Here is a 17474-nt window from a genome sequence, read left to right on the forward strand (position 1 = left end):
GTTATTACCATTTGAATGCCTTCCCTTGGGTTTTATTAAATTAATTACAATATAAAGTGTTTATTTATTTATTTTACTAAATCAACTGAATCCAGCAGTAATTTGCACATTGGCGGCCGAGTTTAGGTTCGTTCTGCGCATCTGACGTCACAAAACACAGTCAGCCAATGAACAGAGAACGACGTTGCCACATCTCAACTGCAGTGCAGAGCATGGATGAGTGTCTTCAGTTTTAGAAACGTTCAGTCATAAATAAAGTAATAGAACAAAAGCAATGTCTTGATAGCAGACATTCTTTTATAGAAAGTTTGGAAAGAGCATTCTTTATACCAATTGCTTCATATTCTATTAATTAATTAAACCAAACAAGCAATAAGACTCCTAATTCAGGCGATAGCAAGGAAAGGTGTTTGTATCACACTCACGAACCGCTTTTTCGCAATAAAGAACAGCGGTAATTGTTTATTTCCTATTGTACTTCGACGAAGTGTGAGTAATTCATAGTCATACCAACAGTGTTTGTCAGTATTTTGCGTGACGTCTTATATTCCTCATGGCATCATGTATTCAGACGAGGTGTGTTAGCGTAACGGTTAAGGTGTTGGGCTGCTACGCGGAGGGTTATGAGTTCAAACCTTGTGCGGTGCTTAATATTTTCATTATTTAAAAACAATATCGAAGTGCCTTACTTCACAAATTATATTCGTTTGAATGCAATTTTTTGAAATTTCTAGTGCTTTGTCTCTTTATTAACCCTTTCGCTGCTGCAGACACGTGCTCCCCGCATTCCGCGCTGTGCGCGATTTTGTCATCACTGCACTGCTCGCCTGTGCAGACACATGGTGTTCCCACTGCTTTGACACACGTATCATTCGATTTTACAAAAACTATTTGGCCCAAAAATTTGATTTTTACACGTCTTCTTGACTGATACCTTCCCCCCATAAATGACTTAATTTTGTTTCGATGTTCGACGCAGTTATTATGCAGCATTAAATGTAGTAAACCATTGCATGAAATTTTGAAGAGTTTGCAGAGGTAGAAGTCCATAGCGTATACTTTCCGTATGGTTGATTTTAGTTGCCACAATGTTGAGAATGAAATGTGACAAGATACCTAAATTTCATATAAAATTTACTGTATAACAATATCTAATTTAATTTAAGTACGACATAGGTGACGTATGTAATATTGAGAAATATTCCGTCTTTCGCGACTGTAATAAAAGTATTATTTACACCGGACGCGTTTGGCTTTATTTTAAAGCACTTCAATCAAGGAAAGGTATGGCACATACACAATGGTACTCATGTTCTCTTTCTTGTTTTTGTTCCACAGTTGCAGTTTTACCAATGGTACTGAAATATATTCCTCTTCTGCAACTGTAATAAGGGACTTATTTAGACCAGATGTGTTTCTCTCTTTTGAAGCATCTTCAGTGGACAGTATTTTGTCTCCTCCATTGCCAAGTCACCTTTCGTAGTTTTGTGCTGCGGTAACACAATATTCAACGTTTGTGTTGGCAGATCAGTGTTTTAGCAAATAAATGATGTTTGTGTGTGCCACACACAAAAATTATATTTGACATAGCTCAGAGCACTTCACTGATAGATGGTATATTCAAGTCCTAATGTTTTTGTAAGTCCACAGTTTTGTTTAATGTATTTTGTCTACTTCCTTTTGATTGATTGAAGTGCTTTAAAATAAAGCCAAACATGCTCAGTGTAAATAAAACTTTTGTTACAGTCGCGAAAGACGGAATATTTCTCAATATTACATATGACACCTATGTGGTACTTAAATGAGCTATTGTTATACAGTAAATTTTATATGAAATTTAGGTATCTTGTCCACATTTCATTCGTGTGCAACTGGCAACGCAGCAATCTCCCGCGTCTGGGATGGCATGAGCGAGCCGCCGAGATAAAAGAATTGAACTATAGCAACAAATTCTGGCAACACTAGCCATTCCTGCTTAGCCATTTTGCACTTCTTGTCGATCTCATTTTTTAGACAGTCGTATTCTCTTTCAACTGCCTCATTTATTGCATTTTTATATTTTCTCCTTTCATTGATTAAATTCAATATCTCTTGTGTTACTCAAGGATTTCTACCAGTCCTCATCTTTTTACCTACTTGGACCTCTGCTGCCTTCACTATTTCGTCTCTCAAAGCTTTCCATTCTTGTTCTACTGTATTACTTTCCCCCGTTCTTGTCAGTCGTTCCCTAAAGCTCCCTCTGAAACTATCTACAACCTCTGGTTCTTTCAGTTTACCAGGCTCCATCTCCTTAAATTACCACCTTTTTGCGGTTTCTTCAGTTCATAACCAATAAATTGTGGTCAGCATCCGCATCTGTTCCTGGAAATGTCATACAATTTAAAATCTGGTTCTGAAATCTCTGTCTTACAATCATATAATCAATTTGAAGTCTTCTGGTGTCTCCAGGTCTCTTCCATACACACAGCCTTCTTTCAAGATTTTTAAAACAAGTGTTAGCTATGATTAAATTATGCTCTGTGCAAAATTCTATCAGACAGCTTCCTCTTTCGTACCTTTCCCCTAGTCCACATTCATATACTACTTTTCCCTCGCCTCCTTTTCCTACTATTAAATTCCAGTTCCCTATAACTATTAAATTTTCATCTCCCTTAACTATCTGAATAATTTCTTTTATTTCATCATACATTTCCTCAATCTACTCATTATCTGCTGAGCTAGTTGAGATATAAGCTTGTACTGCTGTGGTGGGTGTGGGTTGCATGTCTATCTTGACTACAATAATGAGTTCACTACGCTGTTCATAGTAACCTACTTGTGTTCCTATTTATGATATATTATGATATGAAATATGAGCAACTAAAAAAAATTACCAATGATTTTTCCCACAGAAGCGTGTGTGTGTGTGTGTGTGTGTGGATGAGGAGAGGTAAGGGAGAGAGTCATACACACAATACAATATGGCTATGGAACATGACAACTGATGTCTCACACTTGGAAGGGTCAACTGCTTAAAATGAGTAGTTCTGAGCTGTTAGAATAGAAGCATGCAATAAATAAAAATATAAATGTATGAAAAACAAACTAATTCAAATCAAATTACAGAATCAGGAACATATGAAGAACCATATATAAAACAAAATTTTAAGTGGCATGATCTCAGTAAGTAAGACATACAAAATTATTACTTGTTGTTCTATCAATGACAATTATATTAAATATAAGATATTGACATATATTTTTAGGTTACAAAAAATGCAATAACTTGCAGCAAAATGCATATTTACCTTCAGTTGTCTGTTCCTCAGCCATTCTGAAACTTTGCTGGTTACTACTCCTGTAAAAAGGAGGTACTTGATGAGGAAAAAAAAGAAAGAAAGAAAGGTAGGAGTACTTGATGCAAGTTAATATAAGTTACAAAGCACAATTAAAAACACTTAATACTCGTTTCTGAGTGCTGCACATTTCTAAATTTCTTTGAATGCTATCACAAACATGTGAATGGAACCAGTATATATGGTTTTCATAAAGCAAGTTAGTACAGTAGTTAACACAATGGACTTAAATTCAGGAGAAAATTGGATCAAATCCCCATACAGCCATCAAGATTTAGGTTTCCCATCATTTCCCTAAACAGCTGAAAAGAGCATGCCATATTTATCACCTATCCTTCCCCAACATAAAACAATATCCTGTCTCTAATGACCTTACAGTGTATAATATGTGCCTGATCTATGATGATGACGATGATGATGATGATGATGTGTGGTTTATGGGGCACTCAACTGCACGGTTATCCTCACCCGTACAAATTCCCAACCTTTGCTTAGTCCAATCTGACACTTTCATGAATGATGATGAAATGATGAGAACAACACACACACCCAGTCATCTCGAGGCAGGTGAAAATCCCTGACCCTACCTGGAATCGAACACGGGGCCCCGTGCTTGAGAAGCGAGAACACGACCGTGAGACCATGAGCTATGGAATGCCTGATCTATCCAGAGTGACTTAACAAGTGCCCACCCTCTAGCACAAGTCATAGAATCTGCAGCCAAGCTTATCATGGAACCATAGGAAGTGTCTGATATAGAACTTCCACTTGATTTAGAGCAAAATGAGGTCAATGTAACACTTTCTCCCCCATTCAGTTCATTGGTCTTCCTCAGCTCAACAAGCCACCTTCCTCAATGTCAACTTCACTTCAAGGATGGCTACATCAGTAGTTCCATCCACATCAAAGCTACCAACCACCACCAATAAAACTTACGGTTCAACAGCTGCCACCCATTCCATACCAAGAAATCCCTGCCATACAGACTACCCACCTGTTGTTATCACATCTGTCATGATGAGCAGTCATCATCATCATCTTGGACAGTTTCCAGCCTCTGGCCAGGTCTGTATGGAATACAGGCTTCTCCATCATCTTCTGTCTTGCCACCATCTCTCCATCTTCACCTTGGTCCAGTCTTCCCCTTTCTTCTGGACGCATTCCTCTACTCTTTTCAGCTATATGTCTCTCAGTCTTCCTCTTGGTCTCTTTCCTTCCAGTTTCATCTCGTGTAACCTCCTGGGTATCCTCTTCTCCTCCATTTTCTTAATGTGTCCATACCATATCAGCCTTGATTTCTCTATCTCCTCCTGTAATGGTGCCACCTTCATTAACTCTCTGATCCTCTCATTTCTTAACCAGTCTATCTTTGTCACTCCTATCCTGTTTCTCAAGAATTTCATCTCACTAGCTTGTACTTTGCCTTTCTCTCTTCCTTTCATAACCCAGGTTTCTGATGCATATGTCAGGATTGGGACATATATGACCGCTATATAATCTTTTTACTGATTTGGGGTACATCCTTACTCCATATCAGGCTTCTGACAGTCTTCCAAAATGCTTCTGCTTTTCTCCCCTGCTTGTTTATTTCTCTGTCATTTTTTCCATCTTCCTGTATTAGGGTTCCTAGGTACTTCAAACTCTCCTCTCCCCTCAGTCGTTCCTCACCAATTGTTATTCCAGTTCTTCCTCTCTCCTTATTTCTTGTTGTGATAATCATCTCACTCTTACTTATACTAAATTTCATCCCATATCCTTGTACTGTACAACTGCTCTTGTACTTCCTCCTCCTCACTTCCCCAAATCATCAGATCATCTGTAAACACCAAAGCTTTCATCTTCCTTTCACCAATTACTTGTGCTACTGTACTCATTATATCATCCATCACTACAATGAAGAGTAATGGTGAAAGTGCACTTCCCTGCCTCAAGCCATTCTTCTGTTCAATCCAAGCTGATCTCTCTCCTCCCCCTTTCACACGGCTCACATTCCCATGGTACATTTCCCTTATCCTCCAAATAATCTGTTTTGCTATTCCTCTGTTCTCCAGGGCTTTCTACAATTTGCTCCTACATACAGCATCATACACTTTTTCAATGTCCAGGAAGGCCATTAGCAGATCTATTCCATATTCATAGTGCTGTTCTTGCAGCAAAAATTAGATCCACCATGGACCTTCCTGTTCTGAAGCCATGTTGCTCTTCTCTCATTCTTCCTTCTAATTTTGCCCGAATTCGTGCTTTCAAAATTTTCTCAAAAATCTTTGCACAATGAGTCATCAATGTTATCTCCCGATAATTCTTGCACTCTTTTCTATTTCCCTTCTTAAAGCTCAGGACAATGATTCTCTTCTTCCAGTCTTCTGGGATCATCTTCTATCTCCACACAATTGTCATTACTCGATATAGCCATTGAATCCCCACCTCTCCTGCTGCTCTCACCATCTTTACACTTAGCTCATCCAGACCTGGTGACTTCCCTCCCTTCATCTTGCCCTATGCCTCTTCCACTTCTCCCCATGTAAGGTCTTTTTCTATTTGCTGTTCCTCCTCTTTTTTTTCTCCTTGGCTTGTTCCTCCTCATCCAGGGCCCCATTCGAGTTCAGGAGTACTTCAAAATACTCCTTCCACATATTCTTGAGCTCCTCCTTATTCTCTACATCTTGTCCACTTTTGTTCACCATTCGAGCATAATCTGTGGTACTGTTCCTCCTATTACTTTTAATCATCCCATATAACACCATTTTTTAACCTCTCCATAAATGCCAAGGGTCTCACTGAGGCCTTCACAGACAAATAATTATTCAGCCAACCCAAGAAATAGATCTCCTGTGCCTCGTCTCACTAGTCACCTACCATACACCACACACCTACAATCTGGCCATTAAGAAGCACTGCTCACATGACTCAGTTACACTCAAGACTAGAGTAACTGAATCACATTCTCCAACAGCATTACCATTATCTTTCATACTGCCCTGAAATGAGAAACATCCTTGGCACTCCTTCCACAGTGGTATTCTATCACCCACTCCACCTACACAATATCCTCGTCCATCCCTACTCTATCCCTGTTCTCAACCCCTTGCCACACAGCTCATATCTCTGCAGCAGACCTAGATGCAAAACCTGTCTCATACATCTTCCCACAACACTTACTCCAGTACTGCAACAGGCATCTCCTACCCCTTCAAAGGCAGACCTGAATGTAAAATCTGGCATGTGATCTACGAACTAAGCTGCAGTCACTTTGCCACTTTCTACGTGGGCCTGACTACTGACAAGCTCTCTGTCTGCATGACTATCCCTGTGAAACTGTGGCCAAGAAACAGCTGCACCAACCTGTTACTGAACATGCTGCTCAACTTGATCTGCTTCATGTTAATGACTAACAAAGAGATAGAGGGGCTGGCCAGCACTTACCTCAGCTCAGTACAGCCGATACATACACAAAGTAGAACAGAAAATTTATGTATCCTAGCTTTTGGAAATTTGTTCCTTCGTCAGGGAGGAGAGAGGGGGAAAAAGGGGAAGAAGAGAAAGTGGATTCAGTTACTCACAACCCAGGTTATGAAGCAAGAGGGGAAAGGTAAACAGGGAGGGTAGCAAAGATGGAGGCATGGGTGTCAGAGGGAAGCCAAAGATATTCTACTGTAAGTACTGTGCCAGCTTCAAACCAAAGAGGATGCATACAGAAGTAAAGAGGTATATAGTATAAAGATAAACATAACTATGTAGGATGAAAAGATGAGTGAATGGCTAAAGAGGAAAGGGAAAGAGAAGAAGACTGAAGAGTAAATGGGACTGAGGTTGGTTAACGTAGGTTCAGTCCAGGGGGATGGCGGGATGAAAGGATGTGTTGGAGTGCAAGTTCCCATCTCCACAGTTCCGAGGGACTGGTGTTGGGTGGCAGAAGCCAAATGGCACATACGGTGTAGCAGGTTCCTAGGTCCCTAGAATTCTGCTGGAGGGCATGCTCCGCTACTGGGTATTGAACATCTCCTAGGCGGACAGTTTATCTGTGCCCGTTCATGCGCTCAGCCAGTTTAGTTGTCGTCATACCAATGTAAAAGGCTGTGCAGTGCATGCATGTCAGCTGATAAATGACGTGTGTTGTTTCACATGTGGCCCTACCTTGAACTGTGTAAGTTATACCAGTAGCGGGGCTGTAGTAGGTGGTTGTGGGGGAGGATGCATCTGGTTTTGCGGCGGGGTCGGTTACAGGGTAGGAACCGCTGGGTAGAGAAGGTGGTCTGGGAATATTGTAGGGTTTGACAAGGATGTTACAGGGGTTAGGGGGGCGACGAAAGGCAACTCTGGGTGTTGTGGAGGGGGGGGGGGGGAATAGTGTCAAGGAATGATCTCATTTCAGGACTTGACTTGAGAAAGTCATATCCCTGGCAGAGTAATTTGTTGATGTATTCGAGGCCAGGATAATATTGGGTGACAAGGGGGATGCTTCTGTGTGGTCTGGGGGTAGGAACATTGTTGTTGGACAGGGAGGAATGTATTCCTTGGCAGATCTGTTTGTGGACACTGTCTGTAGGATAGTTGCAGGAGAGGAAAGCACTGTTCAGGTTATTGGTGTAATTGTTGAGGGGTTCGTTACTGGAGCAGATACGTTTGCTCTGCTACCACCCCCTCCATAACGCATGTCTCCTCCTGGCCTCCACCACCCACCCCAGCAGATTGCTAGTTGGTCGCAGTCGGGTTTCAGCACCAGGAGGCAATGGCTGTGTGTGTGTGTGTGTGTGTGTGTGTGTGTGTGTGTGTGAGAGAGAGAGAGAGAGAGAGAGAGAGAGAGAGAGTTAGGTTTGTGTGAATGTTTTTTATATCAGAAGAAGGTCTTTGTCTGAAAGCTTAATAACTTAGTAGAATTTTTATGTGCCTGTCCACAACTCAACTGGTCAGTTGCAGTCTATCATTTCCATATTGTTGACAATATTATGAAAAGGACATACTGCTACTCACAACATAGCACAGACATTGAGTCACAGACAAGCAGTACAAAAAGACTACTAAACATGTAAGCTTTGGGCCAGAAGGCCTTCTTCTGAAATACACAAAACACACACACGTTCATGCAAATGCAACTCGCACACACATAACCACTTTCTCTGGCTGTCAAGGCCAGACTGCAAGCAACTGCACATTATGGGAGAAGAAAGAAGAAATCTGGGTGGTGGTGGTAAGGAGTAGACTGGGAGGGGGAGAGATAGCAGAGTAGTGGTGGGGGACAGTAAATTGCTGTTTGTGGGAGCACACAGGAGCAAGGTGGAGAGAGAATAGGGCAATTGGGTGCAGTCGCAAGGTTAGATGGAGGGTGGAAGGGGGGCGGGGGGGGGGGGGGGGGCAGGAAAAGGAGAGAAGTAAGTTACCTGTTGGTGCATTTGTGGAATAGAAGACTGTTTAGTACTGGAGTGGAAACAAGGAAGTGAGTAAGGGGGTGAAGGACAATTACATGAAGGTTGAGGGCAAGAGGGTTACAGGAAAGTAATAATTGCAGGGATAGTTTCATCCTGCACAGCTCAGAAAAGCTGGTGTTGGTAGGAGGGATCCAGATGGTACAAGCTGTGAAGCAGTCATTAAAATGAAGAACGTTATGTTGGGCAGCATGCTCAGCAACTGGATGGTGGTCCAGCTGTTTCTTGGCCACAGTTTGTCATGTGTGTATACAGCATTTTGGTTGTCATGCCTGTATAGAACAAACCACAATGGTTGCAGCTTAGCTTGAAGATCACACGACTGGTTTCAAAGGTAGCCCTGCATTTGATGGGATAAGTGATATTTGTGATCGGACTGGGTTAGGTGGTAGTGGGAGGATGTACGGGACAGGTCGCACATCTATGTCTGTTACAGGCATAAGAGCCATGAGGCAAAGGGTTTGGTTCAGGGGTGGACAAGGATACTGTGTAGTTTTAGTGGGCAGTGGGATACCACTGTGGGAAGGGTGGGCAAGATAGTGGGTAGGACAGTTGTCATTTCAGGAGACAATAAGAGGTGCTTCCACTCCAGCACTATACAGCCTTCTATTCCACAAGCGCACTCACAGTCTTTTTATTTCTCTCTTTTTTTCCACTCCCCCCTTCACCCTCCCCCCTTCCATCTAACCCCCCCTCCCCCAACTCCACCTAGCTGCCCTACCCTACCTCTCCACCTCATGCCTGTATCCTCCCATAAGCAGCACTTTACTGTCCCCCACCCTTACCTTGCTCTCTCTCCCCCTCCCAGTCTTCTCCTTAACCCCACTACCGAGATTGTTTCTCCCATCATGCGCAGCTGCTTGCAGTTTGACCTCGGCAGCCAGAGATGGTGGTTATTGTGTGTGAGCTGCATATGCGTGACTTGTGTGTGTGTGTGTGTGTGTGTGTGTGGGTGGGTGGGTGGGGGGGTGCGTGTGTGGGCTCGCGCACATGCATGTGCAAGAGAGAATGAGAGAGAGAGAGAGAGAGAGAGAGAGAGAGAAGAAGGCCTTCGTGCTGAAAGCTTATGTGTTTAGTAGTCATTCTGTTGCGCATGTCTCAACTTTTCCGCTATATGGTGAGTAGCAATCTATCGTTTTCATAATATTTTCATTATTCCACACTGGAATTTCCATTATTTATTTCCACACTCTAGATCTGAATCTATACTTTGCAAACCACTGTGAGATTCATGGCATAGCATATGTCCCATTGTAGCAGTTATTAGGGTTTCTTCCTGTTTCACTCACATGTGGAGCATGGGAAGAATGACTGTTTGTATGCCTCTGTGCATGCAGTAATTATTCTAATCTTATCTTCATGATCCCTATGTGAGTGATATGTAGGGGGTTATAGTATATCCCTAGAGTAATCATTTAAAGCCAGTTCTTGAAACTTCGTTAGTTTACGTCTGTCTTCAGGAGCCTGCCAGCTCAGATACTTCAATACCTGTGACACACCCCCATGGATTAAACAAATCTGCGACCATTCATGCTACCCTTCTCTGTACACTTTCAATATCCCCTGTTAGTCCTGTTTGGTACAACTCCCACACACCTGAACAGTATTCTAGGACCGGTCACATGAATGATTTGTGTACAATCTCTTTTGTAGACTTCCCAGTATTCTAGCAATAAACCAAAGTCTACCACCTGCTTTACCCAAGACTGAAACTATGTGATCATTCCATTTCATAGCCCTACAAAGTGTTACACCCAGGTATTTGTATGAGTTGGTCGATTCAAACAGTGACTCATTGATATTATAGTCATAGGATAATATGTTTTTACATTTCTGAACATTTAGAGCAAGTTGCCAATCTTTGCACCAGGTTGCAATCTAATCAATTTTGAATGAAATTTATGCAGCTTCTCTCCAATAGTACCTCATTATAGATAACTGTGTCATCTGCAAAAAGCCTGATTTTGCTACTAATATTGTCTGCATGGCCATTAACATACAACAGGTACAGCAAGTGCCCCAGCACTCTTCCCTGGGGCGCACCCAAAGTTACTTACACATCTGACGACGACTGTATGTCCTTCTGCTTAGCTGGATGGTAATGTGCTTACCTCCCATGCAAGTGGGCCCAGGTTCGATTCCCAGCCGGTTTGGAGATTTTCTCCACTCATGGACTAGGTGTTGTGTTGTCCTCATTATCATTTCATTCCCTACACTGATGCGCAAGTTGCCCAATGTGGCGTCAAATGAAATAAGACTTGCACTTGGCGGCCAAACTTCCCCAAATAGGGGCCTCCAGGCCAACAATACCATACACTTATTTCCATTTCATTTCTCCATCCATGATAATATGCTGTGTCCTCCCTACCAAAAAGTCCTCATTCCAGTCACAAATTTCACTTGACGTCTCATGTGATCATACTTTTGACAATAGGCATAGGTGTGGTGCTGAATCAAATGCTTTTCAGAAATCAAGAAACACTGCCATCTACCTAGCTGTCTAATCTAAAGCTCGAAGTATGTCATGTGAGAAAAGTGCAAGTTGGGTTTCACATTATCAATGTTTCCAAAATCCATGCTGGTTGGCATTGAGGAGATCATTCTGTTCAAGATACCTCATTATATTTGAGCTCAGAATATGTTCTAAGGATATTGGCGGTAGTTTTGTGGATCACTTCTACTACCCTTCTTGTAGACGGTTGTGACCTTGTGCCCTTTTCCAAGAACTGGGCATGGTGTTTTGTTTGGGGGGATCTACAATAGATTATAGTTAGAAGAGGGGCTAACTCAGCTGCAAATTCAGTATAGACTCTCACAGGGATTCCATTGAGGCCTGGAGCTTTGTTCAATTTTAATGATTTCAGCTGTTTCTCAACACCACTGACACTAAAACTTTTTTCATTTGTCTTTTCAGTGGTACAAGGATTAAATTGGGGCAATTATCCAGGGGTTTTCCTTTATAAAAGAACATTTAAAAATGAAATTAAGCATTTCAGCTTTTGCTTTCCTACCCATAATTTCAGCTCCTGTCTCATTCTCTAGGGGCTGGACACTACCTTTGGTGCCACTAACAGCCTTTACATATGACCAAATTTTCTTTGGGTTCTGTAAAAGACCACTTGACAAGATTCTGCTATGGTATTCACTGAAGGCATTACATGTTTCATTCAGCATCTACGTATCTATAGTCCTAAGCTTTGTTTTACACCTATTATGCAGTAATCTCTGTTTCTTTAGAAGTTCCTGTACAGTGTCTGTATAGCATGGAAGTTCCGTCCCGTTGTAAACTGTTCCACAAGGTACATATCTATCCAGTGCATGGTCAACTATTCTTTTCAACTTGAGCCAGAGTTCTTCTCCATGCTCCTGACACGTGCTGAAAGTTTCAAGTTCCTCACTGAGATATGATACTACCGACTTTTTAGCTAGTTTACTGAACACCACAATACTGTTGTTATTCCGTTCATGACTTTTCACTTTTTAGTTGAAATTATGATGTACATTAATGTCATCTACTAAATTATGTAGTAAACTCATAACAATGTCATAATAAGTAGTATTTTAGTGAGGTAATCTGACACAGCTGTCAGGAATTTGAAGAACTGCATTTTAGCAAACAGTTACACAAATTATTCTTTACTCTTTACCGGATTTATTCATGCGACTTATCATTTTCCTGTGATGATGGTCACTATGAGTGAAATGGTAAAGAATGAAGAACAATTTGCACAGCTGATGGCTAATATGTAGCTCTCAAAGATCATAGAAATTAGAAGTTGAACAGGTATGGAAGAGAAAATACTATTTGTCAAGTTCTGTGTAGTCTATAACAGTACAAGATGAAGGCAGCAAATGACTGAAGCTGTATCCAGCACTACAATGGTCCTAGGGAGAAGAGCAGTAACACGCTCCAATGTTCTCACACCAGTGCCACTGTATAAGTGCTTTGTGGCCTGTATCAAGTAATTACAAGAGAAGAAATAACACATGAAAGTAACTACTGCAAAAAGTATATACACAGACTGAAGTGATGAATGAAAATCTGTATCAAGGTTGGGATTCAAACCTGAATCTCCTGGTAATCATTATGCTGTCCTGGCACAGTGGTTTCGCACTGCTGCACAGACTACCCTAGCACATCAACCTCCTCAATCAAAATTTCCATCATGCCCCAGCCTACTTGGTATTCCCCCTAAACTCAAACAACTTTGCAGTGGCTCTCCAACTGTATTGGAATATCACATCAGCATCAAATCAAACAGAGGATCTTGCATTAAACTCAGGCACACATGCTTTAATCAAATGAAACTATATGGTTTCAGGCATGATCCCATTTCATTTGATGCTGGGGTGCTATTTCAATACAATACTGTTCAAGTTTAGGAGGAATACCAAGTGGGCTGAGGCACGAGTGGGAAATTGGATTGAGGAGAGAAGTGTGCTAGAGTAGTCCACGCAGTTGTGCAAAGCGACTACGGCAGGGTGGCATAGTGATTAGTACATCTACCTGGTGAGCAGGAGACCCAGGTTTGAATACCAGCCTCGTACAAATTTTCATTCGTCCCTTCTGTCTGCATATATACATCATTGATGTTTGAGACTTGAACAGGTCTCTAAAACCATGTAGCTTCATTTGATAAAAGCTTAAAGGTTTTGTTAACATCAGGATTAATAATGTGGTATCCACGATGTGATCGCAACTACTACATCGCTTATTTCCACAAAAACCAACATAACTGCACTTCACTGACTATGTTTTGGTTACTACCATGAACACAATATTGTTAATGTAGATCTGTAAGATCAGCATAGGCTTTACCCAAAACACTAGCAGCCCAAAGTCTTCAGACTTCCATCGATTCCAAACTACAGAGCTCACGATCAATGTAAGTTCAACAAATTGCAAATCCTGTTTCCATTTTACAAATACACTATCAACCACTGCAGCCAACACTGAAGATTTTACATTAAATGTGGGAATTCATTTATCAGGGAAACTGACAAGTTTCTGCAGATATATGAAAATAGTAATATTGCCCTAAATCAAAGTTTGGTTTAGACAGCACAGCGCTCTCTGCCTGGCATTTGCACCCAGATATAGTGATCACCTTTGTGTAAGTTGTGTTTGCATGAATGTGTGTGTGTGTGTGTGTTGTCTACTATGGTAAAAGGCTTTTTGGCCAAAAGCCTACTTGTTTAGCAGTCTTTTCATTATGCCTGTCTGCCACTCAACATCTCCGCTATATGGTGAGTAGCAAATTATCCTTTTCGTAATACTGTCATTCTTCCATCCTGGATTTTTCATTGTTTGACAGAGACAAGAAATCACAACATCTTTTCTCTCTCCATGATCTAATTTTGATGAACTAAAGAATATATGTTACCACAAACTATGCTCAAGTTACCTGCAATGACCTATGAAAATTTGTATAATAGTTTTGGAGATTACCATGTGCAAAGACAAACAGAGAGTCATGACAGGTTTATAGATTTATTGTCCGTATAGAGTAGGGAAGCTACATCAGATTAAATAAGTAATAAGTTAATCAAACAATGGAAAATCCAGGATGGAATTTAGTATCAAGTTAAGCATCTAAAAAAGGAAGGTTATAAAGATAAAAATGAAAGGGACAACTACTTAACAAAAGTAATTAGACAATCAGCAGATGATCCAGGTATGAAGAAAGCAAAAGAAAAGAAAACTTCATGTAACTACTAAATAGATGATAATCAGAACTTTATAGAATGTGCTGGAATAAACAAAATTATTTATAATTGTGATAAAATTTTCTCGGGTTTCCAACCACGTCAACTGGTTAAAACCAATTGGTTTTAACTGATTGACGAGGTTGGGAACCCGAGAACATTTTATTCAATGTTATCACCGCGAGACTCAGCATTCATACATTATTTATAATTGTGTTTGGCAGTATGTAACAAGATACAATAAGAATAAAATATGAGAAACAACAGAAGACATCAAGGGTGTTAAGAAGACAAACATAAACTTTTGTTGATTGAACATCACACTTCACTGATTCAGATTACACAGTAACTAACAACAGAGAGAAAAATGGTGCAAACATTCCAATGTTTGTGTAATTCAAGAGATGAGTCAGAAATACAGAACAATGCCAATGAAAAAGTATAAAACCAAGAAATTAAATCTATAAAATTAATTTGTAAAATTGTTGTAGAATGTCAGTAGATGAAGACAATTCACCAAAAACACGAGGAAGACTTACAGGCCTAACCCTATCAGCCTCCTCCCCTTAATGTGTAAGATGTTCACCAAAATCATTTGCAATGATACAGAAAAAGCATTAAAATCTAATCAAGTAAATGAATAAGCTGAATGTACACTGATACGCAGAAACATTATGACCACTGCCCACTGCAACATTGGGTGCTCCATGGTGGGGTCGCGGGAATGTGATGTGGTAAAAAAAGAGTGTAAGCAGAGTAGACATGGATGGGGGATCACCCTAGCAAAGGTATGGGCTGCAAACGGGGAAACCCATTGAGATTAGCAAGTTTGACAATGGGCAGATTATTATTATGCAGAGCCTATGAAGTATTTCGAATGGAGTGAAGCTGGTTGAATGTTCACGTGCATCTATGGAAAGAAGTAAAAGAACAGTATAACTACCACTAGGTGCTAAATGGTCGGATGTCCACGACTCTTCTTTGGAGGTTTGTCTGCTCTGCAAAATAGGATAGATGGTGATCTAGGCACCTCACCTGAAAGAGCACAATGCTGGTGCACGCAGAAGTGTTTCAGAGCACACCGTTCGTGGTACATTGTTGAGCATGGAGGTCCGCAGCAGACCACCCTATATGTTCACATGTTGACCTGACATGGTGAGTTAAAATTGCAGTGGGCTTGGGACCATTAGGATTCAACCACTGATCAATGGAAACATGTTGGCTCTTAGAATGAATCACATTTTTGTTACACTAGGTCGACGGTCATGTCCACAAATGCAATAATTGAGGTGAACGTCACCTCGAAACATAGAGGATGCCATGGACACAAGCTGTTGGGAGCAGTATTATGCTATGGAAGACATTCCCCTGTGTTTTCTTGGGACCTGTGATAGTACTCAAAGACACGCTGCTGCATTTCTTCATGCTTGATGTTTTCCCTGAAGGCGATGTCAGCTTTCAGCAGTATAACTGTCCTTGTATCAGAGCCAGAACCCTTCTACAGCAGTTTGAGGGGCATTATAGTGAACCCATATTGATGTCTTGGTGACCACATTCACCTGATGTAAATCCTGTGGAACCCATCTGGGTTGCTATCGGGTGCCATCACTGCTTACACAAATCAGTGGCCTACTATTCACGTGAATTACATGACCTGTGTGTAGACATCTAATGCCACATACCTCCACAAACATATGAACAAACTGTCAGATCCCTGATATGCAGAATCACCTGAGAGTTGCTCAGTGAGCAATGGAGAGATGCATATTAGGAATTACGAGAATAGACAGCAAACCAAACAAATGACTCAGGGAAGAGACTGGAGTGAATGATGTAATAATGCCAAAATGAAATGAGGATAGGCAGGACACTTAGTGAGGTGAACAGGTGGTAGAAGCTCCAAGGAAATTCTCTACCAGGTTACTGGAGATAAGAAAAGATGATGACCTGTTGGAAGGTGGCTATACGATATCTGAAAAACACGTAGGAGCTTCATGGATCACACGGCTGACGACTGTGATACATGGAAAAGTCTGTTGGCGGCCTTTATCCGGCAGTGAATGTCAAATTGCTGATGATGATCACGTTTAAAATAATCTAGAAGTAATTCCAATAATTAGCAATTTGAGTAGATTAATGAAAAATGGAAGTTCTGATAGAATAACAACAGTATGAAAAGGATAGATTGTTATTCACCACATAGAGGAGGTGTCAGCAGTCATGTATGAGCAGCTATATACAGTAGTCCTGGGAGTGAGAGACATGCTTGTGTGTTTTCTGCTAATGAAGAAGGACCTATTTTGTGTAAACGCAAGGAGTTTAGCAGTCTTTTCATTGTGTTTGCCTGGGACTCAACGGCTCCTATATGTGGTGAGTAGCAATCTATTCTTTACATATTGATGAGTGGATTAACATGTTTTCTTGCTTTGGCTTACATGCTTAACGTCAAATATTTGACACATTAACTCATTTGAAAAGTAATCAGAAGTTTGAAGCTGTTTTAGGCATGGGAGTTCAATCAGGGCTATCTTCTGAAGAGGCTTCCTAAAATTTTAATTTGTATTCTACTGCTATTGGCAGTCTGTCTTCTATATCCTCTCTACTTTAGCTAAGGTCCGTCATTTTTATGTCTAAATATCAAATCTTATGTACTGCTTGTAGTGTCTCATTTCCTGATCTAGTCTCTCACAATCATCTGATTTTATTCGACTGTACTCTATTAGCGTTGCTTTACTTTTGTTGATGTCCATCTTATAATCTTCTTTCAAGACATTATTCATTCTGTTCAGTTCATCTTATACCCTTTCCATCTACGAAAGACTTACATGTTTTTATTTCTTCTCCCTGAACTTTAATTTCCTTTCCAATTTTTGCCTTTCCTTTTCTTTATTGTAGAGAATGAATAACATTGGTCTTGTTGTGGGTTGGCAAGAGAGCCAACCTGGTTTACTAGAGGAAGCCGAAAGGCACGCATTTTAGCTCACGCAGACTGGCGTGAGGTCTGGAACAG

The 17474-nt window shown here is 40.9% G+C and overlaps 1 protein-coding gene across 1 annotated transcript in view; it reads right to left on the bottom strand.

The window, feature by feature from the left end:
• LOC126092359 (gastrula zinc finger protein XlCGF57.1-like) overlaps positions 1-17474 on the bottom strand; it is a 242016-nt gene that overhangs the window by 190780 nt on the left and 33762 nt on the right. Inside the window, exon 2 of the mRNA XM_049907900.1 lies at positions 3288-3337. Within this exon, the coding sequence (XP_049763857.1) occupies positions 3288-3312 (25 nt within the window). The 5' untranslated portion in view covers positions 3313-3337. The remainder of the gene's footprint in view (positions 1-3287; positions 3338-17474) is intronic.

The sequence above is a fragment of the Schistocerca cancellata genome, chromosome 7, assembly GCF_023864275.1.
Source record: "Schistocerca cancellata isolate TAMUIC-IGC-003103 chromosome 7, iqSchCanc2.1, whole genome shotgun sequence".
Classification (NCBI taxonomy): Eukaryota; Metazoa; Arthropoda; class Insecta; order Orthoptera; family Acrididae; genus Schistocerca; species Schistocerca cancellata.